The sequence below is a fragment of the Quercus lobata genome, chromosome 12, assembly GCF_001633185.2.
Source record: "Quercus lobata isolate SW786 chromosome 12, ValleyOak3.0 Primary Assembly, whole genome shotgun sequence".
NCBI classification, from domain to species: Eukaryota; Viridiplantae; Streptophyta; class Magnoliopsida; order Fagales; family Fagaceae; genus Quercus; species Quercus lobata.
In genome coordinates, this window is record NC_044915.1 from 33,508,689 (window position 1) to 33,525,460 (window position 16,772).

General features: G+C 36.5%; 1 protein-coding gene across 1 annotated transcript; it reads left to right on the forward strand.

The window, feature by feature from the left end:
* The first annotated feature begins 8,204 nt into the window (after window positions 1–8,204).
* LOC115971861 (AT-hook motif nuclear-localized protein 5-like) lies at window positions 8,205–16,259 on the forward strand. The gene is made up of 6 exons (XM_031091942.1): window positions 8,205–8,518; window positions 8,666–9,489; window positions 10,220–10,287; window positions 11,092–11,223; window positions 15,228–15,386; window positions 15,765–16,259. Exons 2-6 carry the CDS (start codon window positions 9,051–9,053, stop codon window positions 15,999–16,001), a joined length of 1,035 nt encoding a protein of 344 aa, XP_030947802.1. The 5' UTR covers window positions 8,205–8,518; window positions 8,666–9,050; the 3' UTR covers window positions 16,002–16,259.
* The last annotated feature ends 513 nt before the right edge of the window (window positions 16,260–16,772 follow it).

A 16,772-nucleotide genomic window follows, 5' to 3' on the forward strand; every position in this document is an offset into this window, starting at 1 on the left:
ACATACCAAAAATCTGGCATGACCAGAACCTGCTTCGGATTTTGACTAAAAGAAGGAGGAATACCATCTTCCTCCTGTCAAGACGGAGGACTGGCTTGAATCTGTGCCATCCTTGTCCATACCATATCACCTTGAGGATTCGGTGCCTCTGAAGCGTGCGGAGACCTTTCATCCCTATCCAAGCCTCAAACATCTTGCTTTAAGGCAGTGGCACTAGAAAGAGAGATCGCGGATATGGAAGAAATATAGTTCTGAAGGGAACGGGAGAGTTCATGTGCAAGTGAAGTGATCCCCTATCCCATTTATACCCAGAAGTAAACCGGTGGCATTTAATTCGCGCAGCGTCCCAAGGAACGCTACAGACAAAACGTCTCTGGCTCGACTTCCAACGTCGTCTGCAACCCTGAGGTTAAAGGAGTCTCGAGAAGGTGCACCTCGAACACTGGGACGCCAAAAGGTACCGCGTGATCAAAGGTTATGGAAACACCTCTTAATTTGTGGGCCCAGTAAATTCGCGGCCCAGGCCCGTTCAGCATATGAGCCTAGGGACAGAACCAAGGCCTTGTATAGTCCTCGGACTCAAGCCTATGGGGAAACCAAGTACCAAAAAAATTATAAAACTTACAAGTTTTTGGACAGAACCAAGGCCTTGTATGGTCCTCGGACTCAAGCCTATGGGGAAACCAAGTATGAAAAATTATAAAAATTACAGGTTTTGGACAGAACCAAGGCCTTGTATGGTCCTCGGACCCAAGCCAATGGGGAAACCAAATACTTGGATAAGAAAAGGTTTGAATCTCGTAAGATGGGTTACTTGATAAAAATGTCAGGTCACTTCATCCACGGCTTAAACACCATAAAAGGTTAAGGCCAATAAAGGTGTAAGGAAGGGGGTGGAACGCCCCAGCGCTTAGTCATATAAGAAGGCCGCTCATTCGGTGGGTGCTATATCTTCAAATGGTTATTCCTTACATGACATCAAGCCTTCGTTTTTCACCTCGGCTAGCATGGGGTAAGTATTACTCTTCATTGATCGGCCTTATTAGGCCAAGCATTTCTATTAAAGTTATGGCGACGTCTTTTTATTATCAAATCTTTTGGTCTTAGTCGTCATTGATTTAGATGCTATATTATTGTGCCGAGCAGCGTTTGTAGATCCAAAAAAAAAAAAAGAAGAAGGCATAGAGACAAAACATGCGAAATAAAATAACAACGATTTTTATTAATGCGAAAAATTATTACAATGTACAAAGAAGGGCTCAAACGAGCCTATACAAAATGTGAACTGCCTAAGCGATAGTTACATCCGTAGTACAGATAAGTAAACTCCCAGGCGTCTTCTAAACTCATCTTCAAATTCTCTCCAATCTTCGCTTCGATACTGCTCATATTATGATAAAAACCTTCTTTGGGAAGAAATGGCGGAGAAGGAAATAGTAAGGAAGAAATCAATGAAGAAGATGGAGGAGATGAATGAAGAAGATGGAGGACATGAGTAAAGAAGGAGGAGAAGAAGAGAGAAGAGATGAAAAGAAAGAAAAAGGAGCAAAAGAGGGAGAAGTGAAAGCACCAGGATGGAACTGGTGCTGGGAAGACTAAGAAAGGGAGACGGAGAATAGCCCCAGTGAAGGAAGAGAGGAAGAAGTAGAGACACTTAGTCCCTGCCTCGATCCTGACTCCCAACACACTGGAGCCATACTAGGTATGCTCATAGGAGAGCGGTTGGTACTGATGATGGGTGTTCTCGACTCAGTCACGCCGAAAGTTTGACGTGACGAGTCCCTGCTTCGGATTTTGACTGAAAGAAGGGTGAGGTTGATTTTGAGTCTTCGCCATCCCTGTCCCGATCGAGCCATAATGAGCTTTATTGGAACATGGCGTTTATGGGAGGGGTTTGGCTCCTGCATCACTCGTTGTTATGATAAAGTGTATCACGATTTAGTTTGTGAACCAGTGGGTAAAATGAACCCTAGGGGAGGCCAAATATTTCAAATCTCAGAAAGATGAGAGGGAATTCTTTACAAAAACAATAACCTCCACTTTTCCTTCTTATACTGAGGGTGGAGCGGGAGACATTTAATAGGTTCGGATATCCAAAGGAATCTGCCAACACAAACATGCCGATTCCGTTTCTCCACCCCATCAAAACAAACCGCCGAATTAAAGCAGCCTCGTAAATAGTGGTCATTAAAAGCACGTTTTGGGATACCCAAACGGTAAGAGCGCATCAAGCGCGAAATCAAAAAGCTGCCTCATAGACCGGCGCATTTCTTGGACAGATGAGGAACCGCCAGCATTATTAAAAGGCCAAGTTGATTGGGCCGTAGGAAGAGGTTTGGCATCGCCAAAACCCCCATTTCCAACCAAGAGGTTGGACAGCCGGGTTTTGAGGGGCTATTGTGGGGCCCAAATGATTTACGGGCCGGGCCCATCTACCTGGGGAAAATCCGAAGGCCCAAGCCGAGGAGGGCTATGGCCCAAGCTCGACCAAATAGCCTGTGGCTATCGCCGAGGACGGCTCAGTCCTCGGCAGACCCAAAGTCCCCCCCTTGAAGGAAGGGTAAAAACGGTATAGGACCGAAACCAGGACGAAAGATCTAAAATATCCAGGGAAAACTGCTCTTATCGCCATTCAATGCTCTGAACCTAACAGAGCCGCAGTCTTTGGCTTTTACAACCACCCCCAAAGACTTTGAATATGGGCTGATGGGACAAGTATTAATTTTGGAAAGGTTGACCCTATACGTGGACGAAGGACAATGAACGTAGGCGAATATAAAAGGAAAAAGAAATAACCTAAAAGAGGGGGTTGGGAAAAATGGCCAAAAACCAGAGCCTCCCAGCCCACCTCCAGGAGAAAGACTCCAGGGGTGTAGGAAAACTTAAACTTGTACGAACACCGCGAAAAACCCACCGCCTGTCGATCAAGGCCTAGCCTTCCAAACCCACGCTCTACAAATGATATTGTTAGGGGCCTTTTCACGTGCGAACCTGACACTGTTACGGTCCGCCACGAATCGCGTCCTTACAGAATACATGATAGTTTTAACCTCACTCAAAATTAAATTTTCAAAAAGGATGATGTGACATAATTATAAAATTCAGCTCTAAAGTGTGGCTCAAAGCTTCTATTTTGCAAACTATACGTGCCCAAGTCCTTACCTTGTCTTCTAGGAATTTCTTGTAGGATATATTCAAGTAATCTTCTGTCAAATATATACTATATTAGGCTTGCATCCAAAGTAATCGAAAACATCCATAGAAAAATGAAGAATTATTACCCAAAAATAATGCAACTAGAGAAAGTCTATAGACACAAAAAATGAGACACGTGCTAATGTATCAGATTGTTAATGGTAAGTAAAAAAAAAATGATATCAATAGTGAATCTAAATAAGAATCAATACAGGCTTGTTAACTCAACTGTTGTCAAATTTTTGTGGGTATATACAACTATTATCCATAGTTGCTGCCCATGTCACAGAACCACCAATATTTCCACCACATCTAAATAGCCAACCCAAGGAAGGAACTACTCTACTAGTCCTTGTGGCATCACCAAGACAATCCATTCTTGCCTTTTGATTAAGTCGTATAACATTGCAACAAACTAGAACATACCACCACACATAATTGCCCCTTGCAATAATTGACATTATAGATTGATTAATTTTCCAGTGGCCTATATTGGTTTATTGTGTATTGTGGCCTCCAATAGGATATGTCAATTTCTTTGTATTCCCACGACCACAAGCAACAAAGACTATGTAGTCCAATGTTTTGTAACTAGGATTAGATAACAAGACAAACTTATGATCGAAAACATCGCATCAAAATTTTCACAATGTTCAAGTTAGGTCAAATGTGGGAGCTTGATTTCAGTACGTATCAGGGAGGTGTGCACCAATTTAATGTCCCAACTTTTGTCTATAGCATCCTAACTAAAGAAGAAAAGGACTACATTGCCTTGACTTCTAGGAAGGAAAAGTTTGTGGGTTTTATTAAAGGATGTATAACCCTCCTAGAGGATTAGTCTAGTGGTTTCTAGACTTCATGATTTATGAGGTTTTGAGTTCAAATCTCTTAGTCAATAATACTCGTTTTTAAGGGTCCATTTGGTTGAAGGGATGAAAAAGTGGAAGGATAGAAAATTTTTTAATTTTTCTTCTTTTTGTTTGGTTGGGAGTGTAAAAGTGGAGGGATGGAAAAAATGAGTTTGTATAAATTTATTCATACATCCTTGTTAAAAAATGATGGCCAATTAATACAAAAAAGTGACAAACAACCAAAAAAAAAAAAAATCACCCAATTTATTAAAAAATAAAAATCATGTCCCAAAAAACAATCATGTCTAGTTAATCTCAAAGAAAAGAAAAGAAAAAAACAAAACAACTATCACGCCCACAACCCAAAAAAAAAAAAGGCAACATGCCCACCCACAGCCCAGGAAATCAAAAAAGGAAAAAAAAGAAAAAACAAAAAAGCAACGTCCAAGAAAAAAAAAGTGGGAAAGAGGCAATGTGCCCAGCACCAAAAAAAAAAAAAAGGAAAAAAAGAAGAAGAAATGAACTAGACATGGGCATTTTTGTCCATTAAGCAATCTCAATTTCTCCCTTAAGTTTTCTTTCCATTTTAGGGAGAAAACTTTTTGGTAGGCCCGGGGAGAAAACACTTGGGCCTCACAATTTATTTTCCTTATTCCCCCTCCGAACGAAACACACTTAAAAAAGTTTTACTTCCCATTTTCTCTCCAAAGTTTTCCATCCACCTTATTTCACCTCCAAACAAACACATCCTAAAGGATTTTTTTGCCTTTTGATTAGCATGTAGAACGTGGAACTATACACATCAAAACCAAATCCTCAATCGAAGTCACCCTTGTCACTATTTCATTATAAAGGTTAGCCACAACTTGAAGCAAAATGGAAGCTGGAAAAGGTTGTGGCCAATTTATACAACGATACATACCTTAAAACTCATTATAGCTCTCATAACTAGATAAATTTTAGTTACAAATTTGGTTGTAACTCAACAATAGAAAGATGACATATGCCCCTATTATGTACAATATACATGATTCACTTAAAATGATTATATACAATCATTTAAGTGTGGTTTAGTACGGCATGTACATTGCACATGACATGGACATATGTCCCCTCTTATTGTTTTTTTTTTAACCTAAAGTTATAAACAAGTTTATAGCCAAACTTTGTCTCTCATAAACCACCAAGAAACTAAAACTCTCCGGATAGGAAACAAAACTCTTAAGGATTGTACCACTCTAATTGAATTGGATAGAATTAATTCTTGAAAGTTAGTACACAATATATCTCTTTGTTTATATTAACAATCTTAGACTAGTTAATAAAGAAGATACAATTATTTTAATTGCTTCAAAGTTTAAAAGAGAAAAATGTTGATTCACAAATGATTAAATCATTTTGTCACGCTTCCTTAACATATAAATAAGTTGTCTAAAATCATAAAATGTCAATATGTGTTTGAGGAAACCTTTGAAAGGCACCCCCACCTCCTCCTCCCCCCCCCCCCCACACCGCGCACGCGCACGCGCACACTCACATATATATTTATATATAAATTGGGATTATTGAAATTATTTATTGTACTTGATGTATTACACATTCCTCTCTCGTAGAGCGCATTCTACCTATAAATCCTATTTTGGGGTCTAACTTTATGTGAGAAGAAAAAATAGTACACTAGGTGCATGAAATCATATCTCTTGGGGATGGATGTGACATTTAGGGCTTGTTTGTTTTGATGTAAAAACTAAAAAGTGTTGTGAAACTCGATATTTTGATGGAAAACAATTTATTTTATGGTATTTGGTTACACATTTGGAAAATATTTTTATGTGTTTAATCGGTGGTGAAATAATTTTAAAATCTTTTTATGAGAAAAGAAAAAAAATACCTGTGCTTTTTATATTTACCATAAAAAAATATATTAAATTTTTTTTAAAGTAATTTATTAACAAATGCTCTAAGGGCACCGGTTAACTGGACCCTAAAACTAATTAACTATCTAACAAAAAATTAGTGATAAACTCCCATCCTCCTTCCCTGCTAGATCTGAAAAACCATCGAAACTCAACCAGCAGGAGAGATGCCGCAAAATCTGTTGGAGAAGCTGCCAGAGTTACAGCAGTTAAAAAAAGAAAATGACTTTCATCTCTTTTTCCATGCCCTCCTTCCCAAATCATGAAACCAATCTTCTTCTTCTTCTTTTTGTGAGTAAATCATCATGAAACCAATCAAATAACCACACAAAGATTAGAACATTGGCATAAGTTAAAATTAACAAACTAGGCATAGCATCTAACTCACGTCCGTCAGTGGCAATTTCCTTACTACGGCCACCACCATTAAAGTCATTAATTTAGTAGAATTATAAAAGGTTAGTGGCTGCAAAACCAGAGCTGTGGAGGTCCAAAATCTGTTGTGTACTCCAGCAGCGTCTCTGGTGGGTTGAGGTTTGGTGGTTCTTCAAACCCAAGGAAAGAAGGACGGATTAGCCGGAGCAAGGAATGATTGTGTGTGGCGAGTCATATTCTTTAATTTGTGAAAAATTGTTGCAATTGGAGGATGTAAATTATAGGTTTTGCACCATATCTTTATTGAATTTAGACTCTTCCTTAATTAATTAGTCTTTTACATCGAACCAAAATCAGACCATGAATGTCCACATTCAGCTAATGGCAATGTTGGCTGGGCTAGTACTATGAATTGGAGCACCTAGGCCAGCTTATTCTGACACAAGACTTGGTCAGGCTTAATATATTCTCAATAAATCGTGGACAATAAATTGGTGAATAAGAATAAAAAATTTGACAATCCAGCAGTTGTGAAATTTATTATGATCTCAATCTCACTTGATGCTACCATATTTGGCTAATAATACTTACAAAAAAAATCATTTTTCCCATAATGTACCATCCATTCCTGATTTAAAGTTTAAACAATATTTCAGGAAATCAACCAATCAAGTATAAAATTGCCATTTTTCTCACCAAAAAAAAAAAAAGATCCAACAAGATATGAGGAAAGTTAGTAGCTACCACTTATCTCATTTAGAAGAAAGAGAAATGATATGTGCTAGAAGAAAAATAGCACAAAAGAATGATAAATTTAGAGGATGATGTAAAAAAAAAAAGAAAAAAGAAAAGAGGAGTGACCAAATTTAGCATCCTTTAGGATACCAATGAAAAATGAAAATTATTTCACTATTTAACTTATTCTTGGCACTATTTATGAGTTCCACTGTACTTTTTGGTACTATTTATAGGCTCCACTGTCCTATTTCAGCTAACTTTTACATTTATCTATAGTACTTTCAGTAATAAGTTTTCAGTTTCAACAACTTTCAATAATAAGTTTTCAATTTCAATAACATAAATAGTATCCAAACAGATCCTTAATAATTTTTTTTTGCAAATTTAATAATTTATGTACCATAATTTAGAGAACTTTTAGACCAAGTCTATATATATATTTTTTGTCGCTGAATTAGACCAAGTCTATTTTCACATGTAGAATATTTTTTTTTTTTCACATGTAGAATCATTAGTAGGAACACACACTATGATATGTGTGTTTTCCACTATGGAGTATTGACCAGTGAATTTTAGGAGACAATTCCGGCTGTTTGTTCTTTTCAACCTTTATTTATTTATTTATTTTTATCTTTGATTCTCAAAAAGGAAATTTTTTTTTTCATATTTCCCTACTAAAAAAATCAGTTTTTTTACATTATAATCATTAAAAAAATAAATATTGAATTTTTTTTTAATTTTTTCCCCAATTTGAACTTTGAACACTGTTTGACCGTCTCTCAAGACCACACACCAGTGACACACTTTCCCTCCTCTTCTCAAATCCTATGCATGCTTACATCAGAACAGTAAGAGTTAACAAAAACCAGCTAAAGTACCATACAGTCTTTGTTTGAAAAAAAAAAAAAAAAAAAAAAAGAGAAAAAGAAGAGGCTCAATGTCCTAAGTAATAGCAACCTGACATAGACATCTAAGTTTGGTACTTTTGGTGGGCCACCACACTGTCTTTCCAATACCATTAGTCCTTCGCTTCCTATAGTCAGAGATACACCCCCCTACCACCCTGACTACATTACAATAAAGAAAGAAAAAGGTTTTTACTCTCTTTCTTTATTTTTTTGCTTTGACAAGTAAAGGTCTTTACTCTTATTTAGTCTTTAGTCATTAGTCTTTACTAGTACTACTACTACAGTACTACTACTTCATAGTAGCACAGTTCACACACAAACAAACCCACTTTTAATTCAAAAGCTCATATTTTTCAATTCATTTTCTTTTCCTTCCTCCAACTCCCCCCTTCTTGTCTTTTTCTCTTTTTCTTTTTTTCCACCTTCTGCATTTTCCTGTCAAAACCCTAGATTTCATTTCAAATCTAGGGTTTTGTTTCTCTTGGGTGGTTGAGGCATGATCCAGGAACTGCAAGGTTGTTGACCTTCAGTGTCTGTAAGTCTGCGAGCTTCTGATTTTTCTACATTTCTTCTGCTATAAAGCTCTGTTTTTTTTATTTATTCAGGGTTTAGAACTGTTTCAGCTTTTAACATCACTTTCCTTCTGTTTTTTTTTTTTTTTTTTTTTTCTTTGTGGGTAAAGATAAAAAATTTTTGTTGGGTTCTTAGATTTTCACCATTTCAAGAAAAACCCTTGTAAAACCCTTAATTTAGAATCTCCCTGTGTTTCTAATTTGAAGATTTTTAGGGTAGAAGTGGATCTGTGTCATTTATTTTTCATTCTTTTTTTGGGGGTAAAGATTCAAAATTTATGTTGTGTTTGATTAGCTTTTCACCATTCCTAGAAAAACCCTTGCAAAACCCCTTTTTTTTTTTGTTTTTTGAAAGCTCCGTTTCTGGTTGAACTTTTGGTGATGATTTTAGAATTTCTAGTCTAGTTAAGGGATCCAGGTTTAAAGGGTATAAAGTTAAAATCTTTAGGCTCCAAAATATTTAAGTTTTTGAGTAACAAATCAATCAGTAAATGCATGGATGGGAGGGAAGCCATGGCATTGTCTAGTGGGTCAGCTTCATATTACATGCATAGAGGTGGAGTTAGTGGGTCTGGAGCACAGTCTGGGATGATACATGTACCACCTGGGTTCAGACCCTTGCACAGTCAGGGTATTCCAGCTCAGTCCAATGTCAGGGTCAGCTCGGTTGGACCAACATTTTCAGTAGAGCCACCACATCCCAATTTCACTCATGGTATTAACATGGGAGTGTCTCCTGGTGTTCCATCTGGTGAGCCTATAAAGAAGAAGAGAGGAAGGCCCAGGAAATATGGTCCTGATGGCCCAGTTTCTCTTCAATTGTCTCCTATGACTGCTGCTCCTAATGCTACACCCGGATCAAACTCATCATCCCAAAAGCGGGCCAGAGGGCGGCCACCTGGGACTGGCAGGAAGCAGAAATTGGCTGATCTTGGTAAATTTTGCTTTTGTTTTGTTTTTGGTTTATGTTAAGTTTGATATGTTGTCACTATCTTGACCATAGTCTTAGCTCATATTCCAGTGTGGTAGAAAGTAATTTGATTCTCATATATTGTATTTCGATAATGATTAATTATTATGCTTATTTTTTTATTGCCATAGAATTGTCCAATGATACAGTTTTGCTGGAATAATTAGTGCCTATCTAATTCTTCTTTCTTCCCTTGAAAAAAGAAGAGGACTTTTTGGGTTTTATGGGGTGATGCATATTGTGCTATTTCAGTGAACATCGTTTAGTTATTTTATTGGGCTAACATGCAATAATTGTGGTTCTTGTCATCATTTTTCATAACTTCCATTCATTGGTAGCTTTTCTTATCATTTTGATCTATGGGTATCTTCAACCTTGTTCATTAGCACATGCCAGTTTTAATGATTACTGAAATTTTCAATGGATATCTTCTTTCATTGGCTGTGTCCTTGATTTCCTCATTAACAGTTGAAACCTTATTAGAATGAACATCTCATAGACATAATCAGGAGATGTAAAATTGAGGTAAATCATTGCAATAAGGAGAGGCCCTGGCCATTTTCTAGCTTCAATACTTTACAGTCCTTATGTAACTGAAGATTATGTTAGTAATAGCTGATTGAAATTTTAATTTTGGTGTGTGTACATAGAGGTCTGTGGATTCTTTTTCAGTACTTTATGTTTGTTTTCATAGGTGAATGGATGAACAATTCAGCTGGAATGGCTTTTTCACCACATGTTATCACCATTGGAGTAGGGGAGGTATGTTACATACTTTCAAATTACTTAGACATCTAAAATATGATGCACATATGGAGTTCGCCAAATTCCTCTGAGAGAGCCCAAGAAGCTAACGTTATATACATCCATAACTGTCTGTTTTCTTTCTCTTAGCTGTTGAGATAGATTACATATGAACACTAGTGGAAATTGCTTCCTCATGTAGGGAAAAAACTTGAAACTGAATGATTCCAGGGATGCAAACAGATAATGCTTTATGATCTGTTAAATGGTTTCCTTCTATAACTTGGTAGAGGTTTGTGATTCACATAGCTCTTATATTGATGGTAATAGATTCCAAAGGTTTTCTTGTACTGTTGTACACAGGTGATAGTTAGGAAAAAAGTGATAAGATGATGAATAAAGTATGATCCTTTATGTGTTGTGACATATAAGCTACATGAATATTGTTTGTAATAGATCCAATATATATGGTGTAGTTACACATGCTGGAAATTGGACCACATAGTTTTATAGATGAGATCCATCAGAAGAATATAGATTAGGAAGAAAGTCACAATTACATGCAAATCCGTGCATATACGTATTGTTCTGCTGCAAACATGTACAATTTTGCACGTATCAATGTCAGCCCAAGTCTTGTTAAATGTTGCTATAAGTGGCTTTTAGTAAAGGCCTCTATGTTGGATCTCGGGTTTGGTGGCAACTGAACACTTCACAGTTATTGCTCAAGGGCATGCTAAATTTAATTTTTAATTATTAGGGTGATTGTTTCATGTTTTTCTTTGCAGGACGTTTTTTCTTTATGAGTATTTTTCTTTGCAGGACATTGTTGCAAAAATACTGTCATTTTCACAACAGAGACCAAGGGCTCTGTGCATCTTGTCAGGCACTGGTACAGTTTCTTCAGTAACACTACGGCAACCTGCATCTACGGGTGTCAGTGTCACATATGAGGTTGAAGCATTCAATTATTTCTCTCTCTCTCTCTCTGTCACACACACACACAGTATTCCATTGTGATGTCTTCTCAGTCAGTCATTATTTGAATTTTTATTCTGAGAGTGGTATGAAGGTCAAAATTTCTCTTTTCTTTGTGCAAAGACATATACAAACCCATTAAATTATGGTTTTTTTATTTATTTTTATTTTTATTTTTATTTTTAATTTGTATACTATTTCAAAGTGTGCACTGTTCTCTCTGCTCTTAATTTGTCTTTATTATATATACTATAGTTCTTTTCAAAGTTGATATATTTAGTATATAAATACTGTTGAACAGAACAGTTCTTTTTAATTAATACTGACAAATGAGATATGAGAGCGGCTGTGTATTCATTTTATACCTATTACAATGGCTTCAGTGCTTCATTAGTGCAGTCAGAGCTAACCAAATTAGGCTAAGTTTTGAGGATTATGTTTAAGAATTAGAGAAAAATTTTGTATATGGTATGAGTTTTGGGTTAGAGGCTGTAAGCATGTTACTTGAGGGTTGGGATTTTAAGTGTGCTTCTAAGCTCCAAGGGTGAGGGGATGCAATAGTTGGCAGATGAGGGAATAGGATTTTTTTTTGGAGAGGTGGTGGGGGAGGACAAAGGATTACTTAGTTTCTATTTGGTTGGGAGGGAGAAAAATGGTTGGAGGGTAGAAAATGTCTTTCTTCCATGTGTCTCTAGTAGAGAGGATGTAAAAGTAGAAGGATAGAGAGTAAATTATTATTATGCTCATATCATTAAAAGTGGAAGAATGAAAAAGTGGAGGGGTCATTTTAAAAACAGTTTTTATCATTTAAAATGGGTGTCCTAGGGCTTGTTTGGTTGGGCTTTAAAAAATAATAATAATAATTATCATTAAAATCTTGTAAAAAAACCACATCTTAAAAACCTTATCTAAATTTAATGTGCAAACACCAAAAGCGAAAACATCTTTTTGGTGTTTCATATTTCATTTTCTGTTTTCTTTAGCTCTCCCTCTCCAACTCTTTCTTCTCTCCACGGCTATGCTTGGTTAGGAGGATGGAAAAAGGGGGAGATGGAAAATGTTAGGAGAATGAGAAAGTGAGAGGGTAGAAAATGTTTGTATTTTCCATTATGTGTGTTTGGTAGAGAGGATAGAAAAGTTGAAGGATAAAGATTAAATTACAACTATGTGCTTATTATTAAAAGTGAAAGGATGAAAAAGTGGGGTAATTTTGTACTATTCTTCTTATTTCCATTTTCTCTCATATTTTCTTACCGATTTGGAATTAAAAAAAAATGGTGGGCTCGGGTGGAAAACATCCAACCCTTTTTTTTTCCTTTCCTGTGTCACTCGAACCAAATAATTGAAAACCACATTTTCCTCTCCCTTTTTCTTCCCCCATTGCCATCCTAGCTTTACTCCAACCAACACAGCACAAGTCTCTCTCTTCCACCCCAAAAGAGCAAACCCCCTGCCTACAAATGACAAGCACCGCAACTCCTCCAATCACCACCACTACTCCCACCACCACTAATTTGGTGAGAGCTCTCCCACAATGAGCAGAGACTGCGATTTGAGGCGCAAGTGGTCCCACAACAAGAGGCAAGGGAGGTGAAACCGGCCTAAATATCATGACAAGAAATGCGAGCCATCGGATGAAGAAGATTGTGAAGATAGTACAAGAGGGGTGTTCTGTGGAGAGCAATGACGATCATGATCCAAAGCGATGGATTTTTCCAGAATTAGTCTGTTGTGATTTCCTGGGGTGATGTTTTGGGAGATTTTTTGTTGGGTGATTTGTGATATTGTTCCAGAGTTGGTTGGGTGATTTGTGTGTGTGTGTGTGTGTTTTTTTTTTTTTTCTGAGCTGGTTTTTTGGGTTATTGAGGTAAATAAATATATTTAAAAAAAAAAAAAACTTGAAATAGAGATACATTTGCCAAATAATTTTTTTTTTCTTTTCATCTTTTACATTTAAAACCTATACAAAAACATGTCTTAAAAATCAATTTCAAAACCATATTTATCCTTTTTGAAAACACATTTTAAGGGGGGGTGAGCCAAACAACCCCTTGGCTTTTTTAGGTTTTGGGGAAAGGTGTTTTCTCTTTAAATGGATGAACTTCTTGATTGAAAGAAATAGTTTTCAAGCTTTTACTAGAGGAGATCCTTTAAACGTTTGTTTGTGATGCTCTTTTATAATTATTACTATTATTATTAAGGTAAATTATAATAACTTTGCTTAAGGATTGGGGACTCTTATTTTTATACACGACACTCCACCCCTTGAGGTTTTGATTCAAATAATAATTAACCCGTTATGACCATTTATGTCTATTGCAAATTAAGTCAAAATACATATTTTTAAAATTAAATTCCCATCCAGCATAACCTCAAAATAATGTTTAATAACCAAATTGATTATAAGATTAAAAAAAAATTTAAATAATAACTAAAGGGGTGTAAGTGTCAACTTTTGGAAATATGAGGGGGTTTCTTACATTTCTTCGACCCTCAAGGGAGGCTAGTGTATAACCGTGGTTGGTATGCGATACTAATGGGTTCAAATTAAACAATTTCATTCTAGCAGTATTGAGGGTCTGTTTGGGATCCGCTTATTTTGCTAAAGCTGAAAACTTTTTGTTGAAAGTACTGTAGATAAAGGTAAAAGTTAGCTGAAATAGTATAGTGAAATTCATGAGTAGTATCAAAAAGTGTAACGAGGCTCATGAATAGTAGCAAAAATAAGTTGAATAGTAAAATAAGTTGGCAAAAAATAAGCTATCCAAATGCAACCTGAGTTATCCTAGTTTGTGATAATTAGTGGGATTAGTCAGTAATAGATGGAGTTAGTTGCTTTTGATGAGAGTAGTGCTGCTTTTGATGAGAGTAGTGAACCTCAGAAACAGAGGTGATAGTGACATGTTTACAAAGGCATGATTGGTGAGCACTTGACAAAAGAAGAAAAAAATTTCACAGTGGTGGTGTTTTAGTGAATCAAGAATTGTAATGGACTTGAGTTAAGTTAGTGATTGTTGTGGTCAAAAGCCTTGTAACTCAATTAGTTAGCACCTCCTGATGTTTCCATGACATCCTGGTTTCAAATACCCCCTCCTTCTTGTAACTATACAAAAAGAAAAAGAAGGGATTATTGTGGGGATTGATGGTGGCTGGTTCTGTTGAAAGTGACACTCAGGGTTTTTCAACTTCAAAACACAGTTGAACCAAATGTACATAATTGTGCATGTTAAGGTTTGATTAACATTCAACTTGAGCTCAGCATAGGACTTTGTGGGGCCTATACTAGCCTAAACTTGTCTTGAGCTATCAAATTTCAGCTTAATGAGGCCATTTTTAGAGTATGGTTGAGGCAATGCGATGCATTGAGCATCTTTGTGGATTTATGCTGTGCAGCATTGGCTTTAGAGAACAATGGTGCTACTGAACAGAAATAAAATGGTGTATGATGTGGTGAGTTTGGAAGGAAAGAAATAGTAGGTGCTTTGAAGATAATGAGCGTTCTATGCCTGATCGTCAGTGTGGAGAAACCAACCCTTTTCTTCAATTTTGGATTTACTTGATTTATGTAATTTTTGTATTTGATCCATACACCCTTGTGTATGGAAAATTATTGCAAAGTCCGGGACTATGCTCCCTGCCTCTCACAGAGGGGTGGGACCCACCCCTCTGTGAGAGAGAGAGGGAGCATAGTCCCGGACTATGCAATAACAGCCCCCTTGTATACTCCCTCTATACTTGGGTGTCTATTTTTTGATATCAATAAATTTTTATTACTTATCAAAAAATACAATAAAATAAAATGGTGTATGATTTTATGCATTGTTTTACTATTTTTTTAAATCTTCCCCCCATCTACTCTGCACAGTTAGTTTTTGCAGTTAGATAAGCTTTTGGCCATTTCTTGTGTATCATATATTCTGGTATATATCTTTTTCTTTTCAAACAATTTATAATTTTTTTTTGTTTGTTTGTTTTTATAGGGCCGTTTCCAGATATTATGCTTGTCTGGTTCCTACTTGGTTGCTGAAGATGGTGGCCCACGTAATCGTACCGGTGGCATAAGTGCTTCCCTTTCAAGTGCTGATGGTCATGTTATTGGTGGTGGTATTGCAATGCTTATTGCATCTAGCCCAGTTCAGGTATTTCCTGGATTGACCTGAATTTTGTCATACCTTCCTAGAATACTAGGCCTGATTGGAATGTCATCATGCTTGCATGCTGCTTGTGTGGGAATAGATGTTTATGTGGATGTGGCATGGAATGTGTTCTCTGGAGATGAAAAGGTTTTTTATTTTTTTGGGGGAGGGGGAGGGGGAGGGGGAGGGGTTTCATTTAACATGTGTGTTTTGTAATATGGTATGGTTTTACTTTGATAAGTTTTTGTTATGTTTATAGCTGATTGTGTTTACATGTGGGGCGGTTGAATATTTACTAGTGCCAGTGGTTTGGGTGGTGGTTGGGAATACATTGTTGTGTTTTGTGAGCCTAATACGTTATCAATATGTTGCTCACTGCAGGTGGTAGTGTGCAGTTTTGTATATGGCGGTTCTAAAACCAAGCCCAAACAATTGGCCTTGGCTGGTGCCATAGGTAACGAGGGTTCTGAGGCTCAGCGTAGTGATAAGTTAGCTACACCAACTAGTGCACCGTCTTCTCAAAATTACAATCCCTCAGGGATAAGCGTTTGGCATGGTTCACGGCAAGCTGAATTGAGAAACAACCCCCACACCGGTATTGACTTGACGCGTGGATGAAAGTTTGCTGCAACAGACACATGACAATTTTGTATATATGTGTTGTTGTATATGAACTTGATGATTCTGAGAGAATTGTAACTTTTACAACTCCAGCTTGTTTGCCCAATGACGGGTGACGGGTTTGTGCTAACATGTTCTGTAACAAAGCCATCCTTTCAAGATTCTCACAAAACGATCTTACTGAAAAGTTCATAATTTGAAGTGTTAGGTTTATGCGTGGGGAAAACCTAGAATGCCTAGTTGTCTATGATTAAATTCAGTGAGGAAAAAGCAGTGTCACTTGGCAAATCTTAGGCATCTGGATTTACAAAACACACAAAATGCACTTTTAGTCTCTTACACAAGGTCTTTTTTCATACTTAAAAAGAGATTTTATCCCAAGTTTGAATTATATTATTCTATAGTAATTCTATAGTAATATTATCACTGCTAATACTGAAAAGTGAGATGAAATAAGAGATAGGTGATGTTAATGAGTGTCTTTAGGGCAATTGTTATTAAACTATGATAAAAAAATTTTGACATTATTTTTATGAGAAATATAAAAAATTGTTAACAAAATTAATTGTTTTATCATTTTTCTATAAAATGATTTTAAAATAAATTTATAAACTAATGTCTTTAGGCATTTGTTAACATTTTCCATAATAGATAAGCAAATGACAGTAAGGCCTTTGACTTTTTATTATTATTTACTATTCTTTGTATTGGAGGGTTAACACTGATGTTTAATAATAATAATAATCAAAGAAAGTCACTAAATCTCTT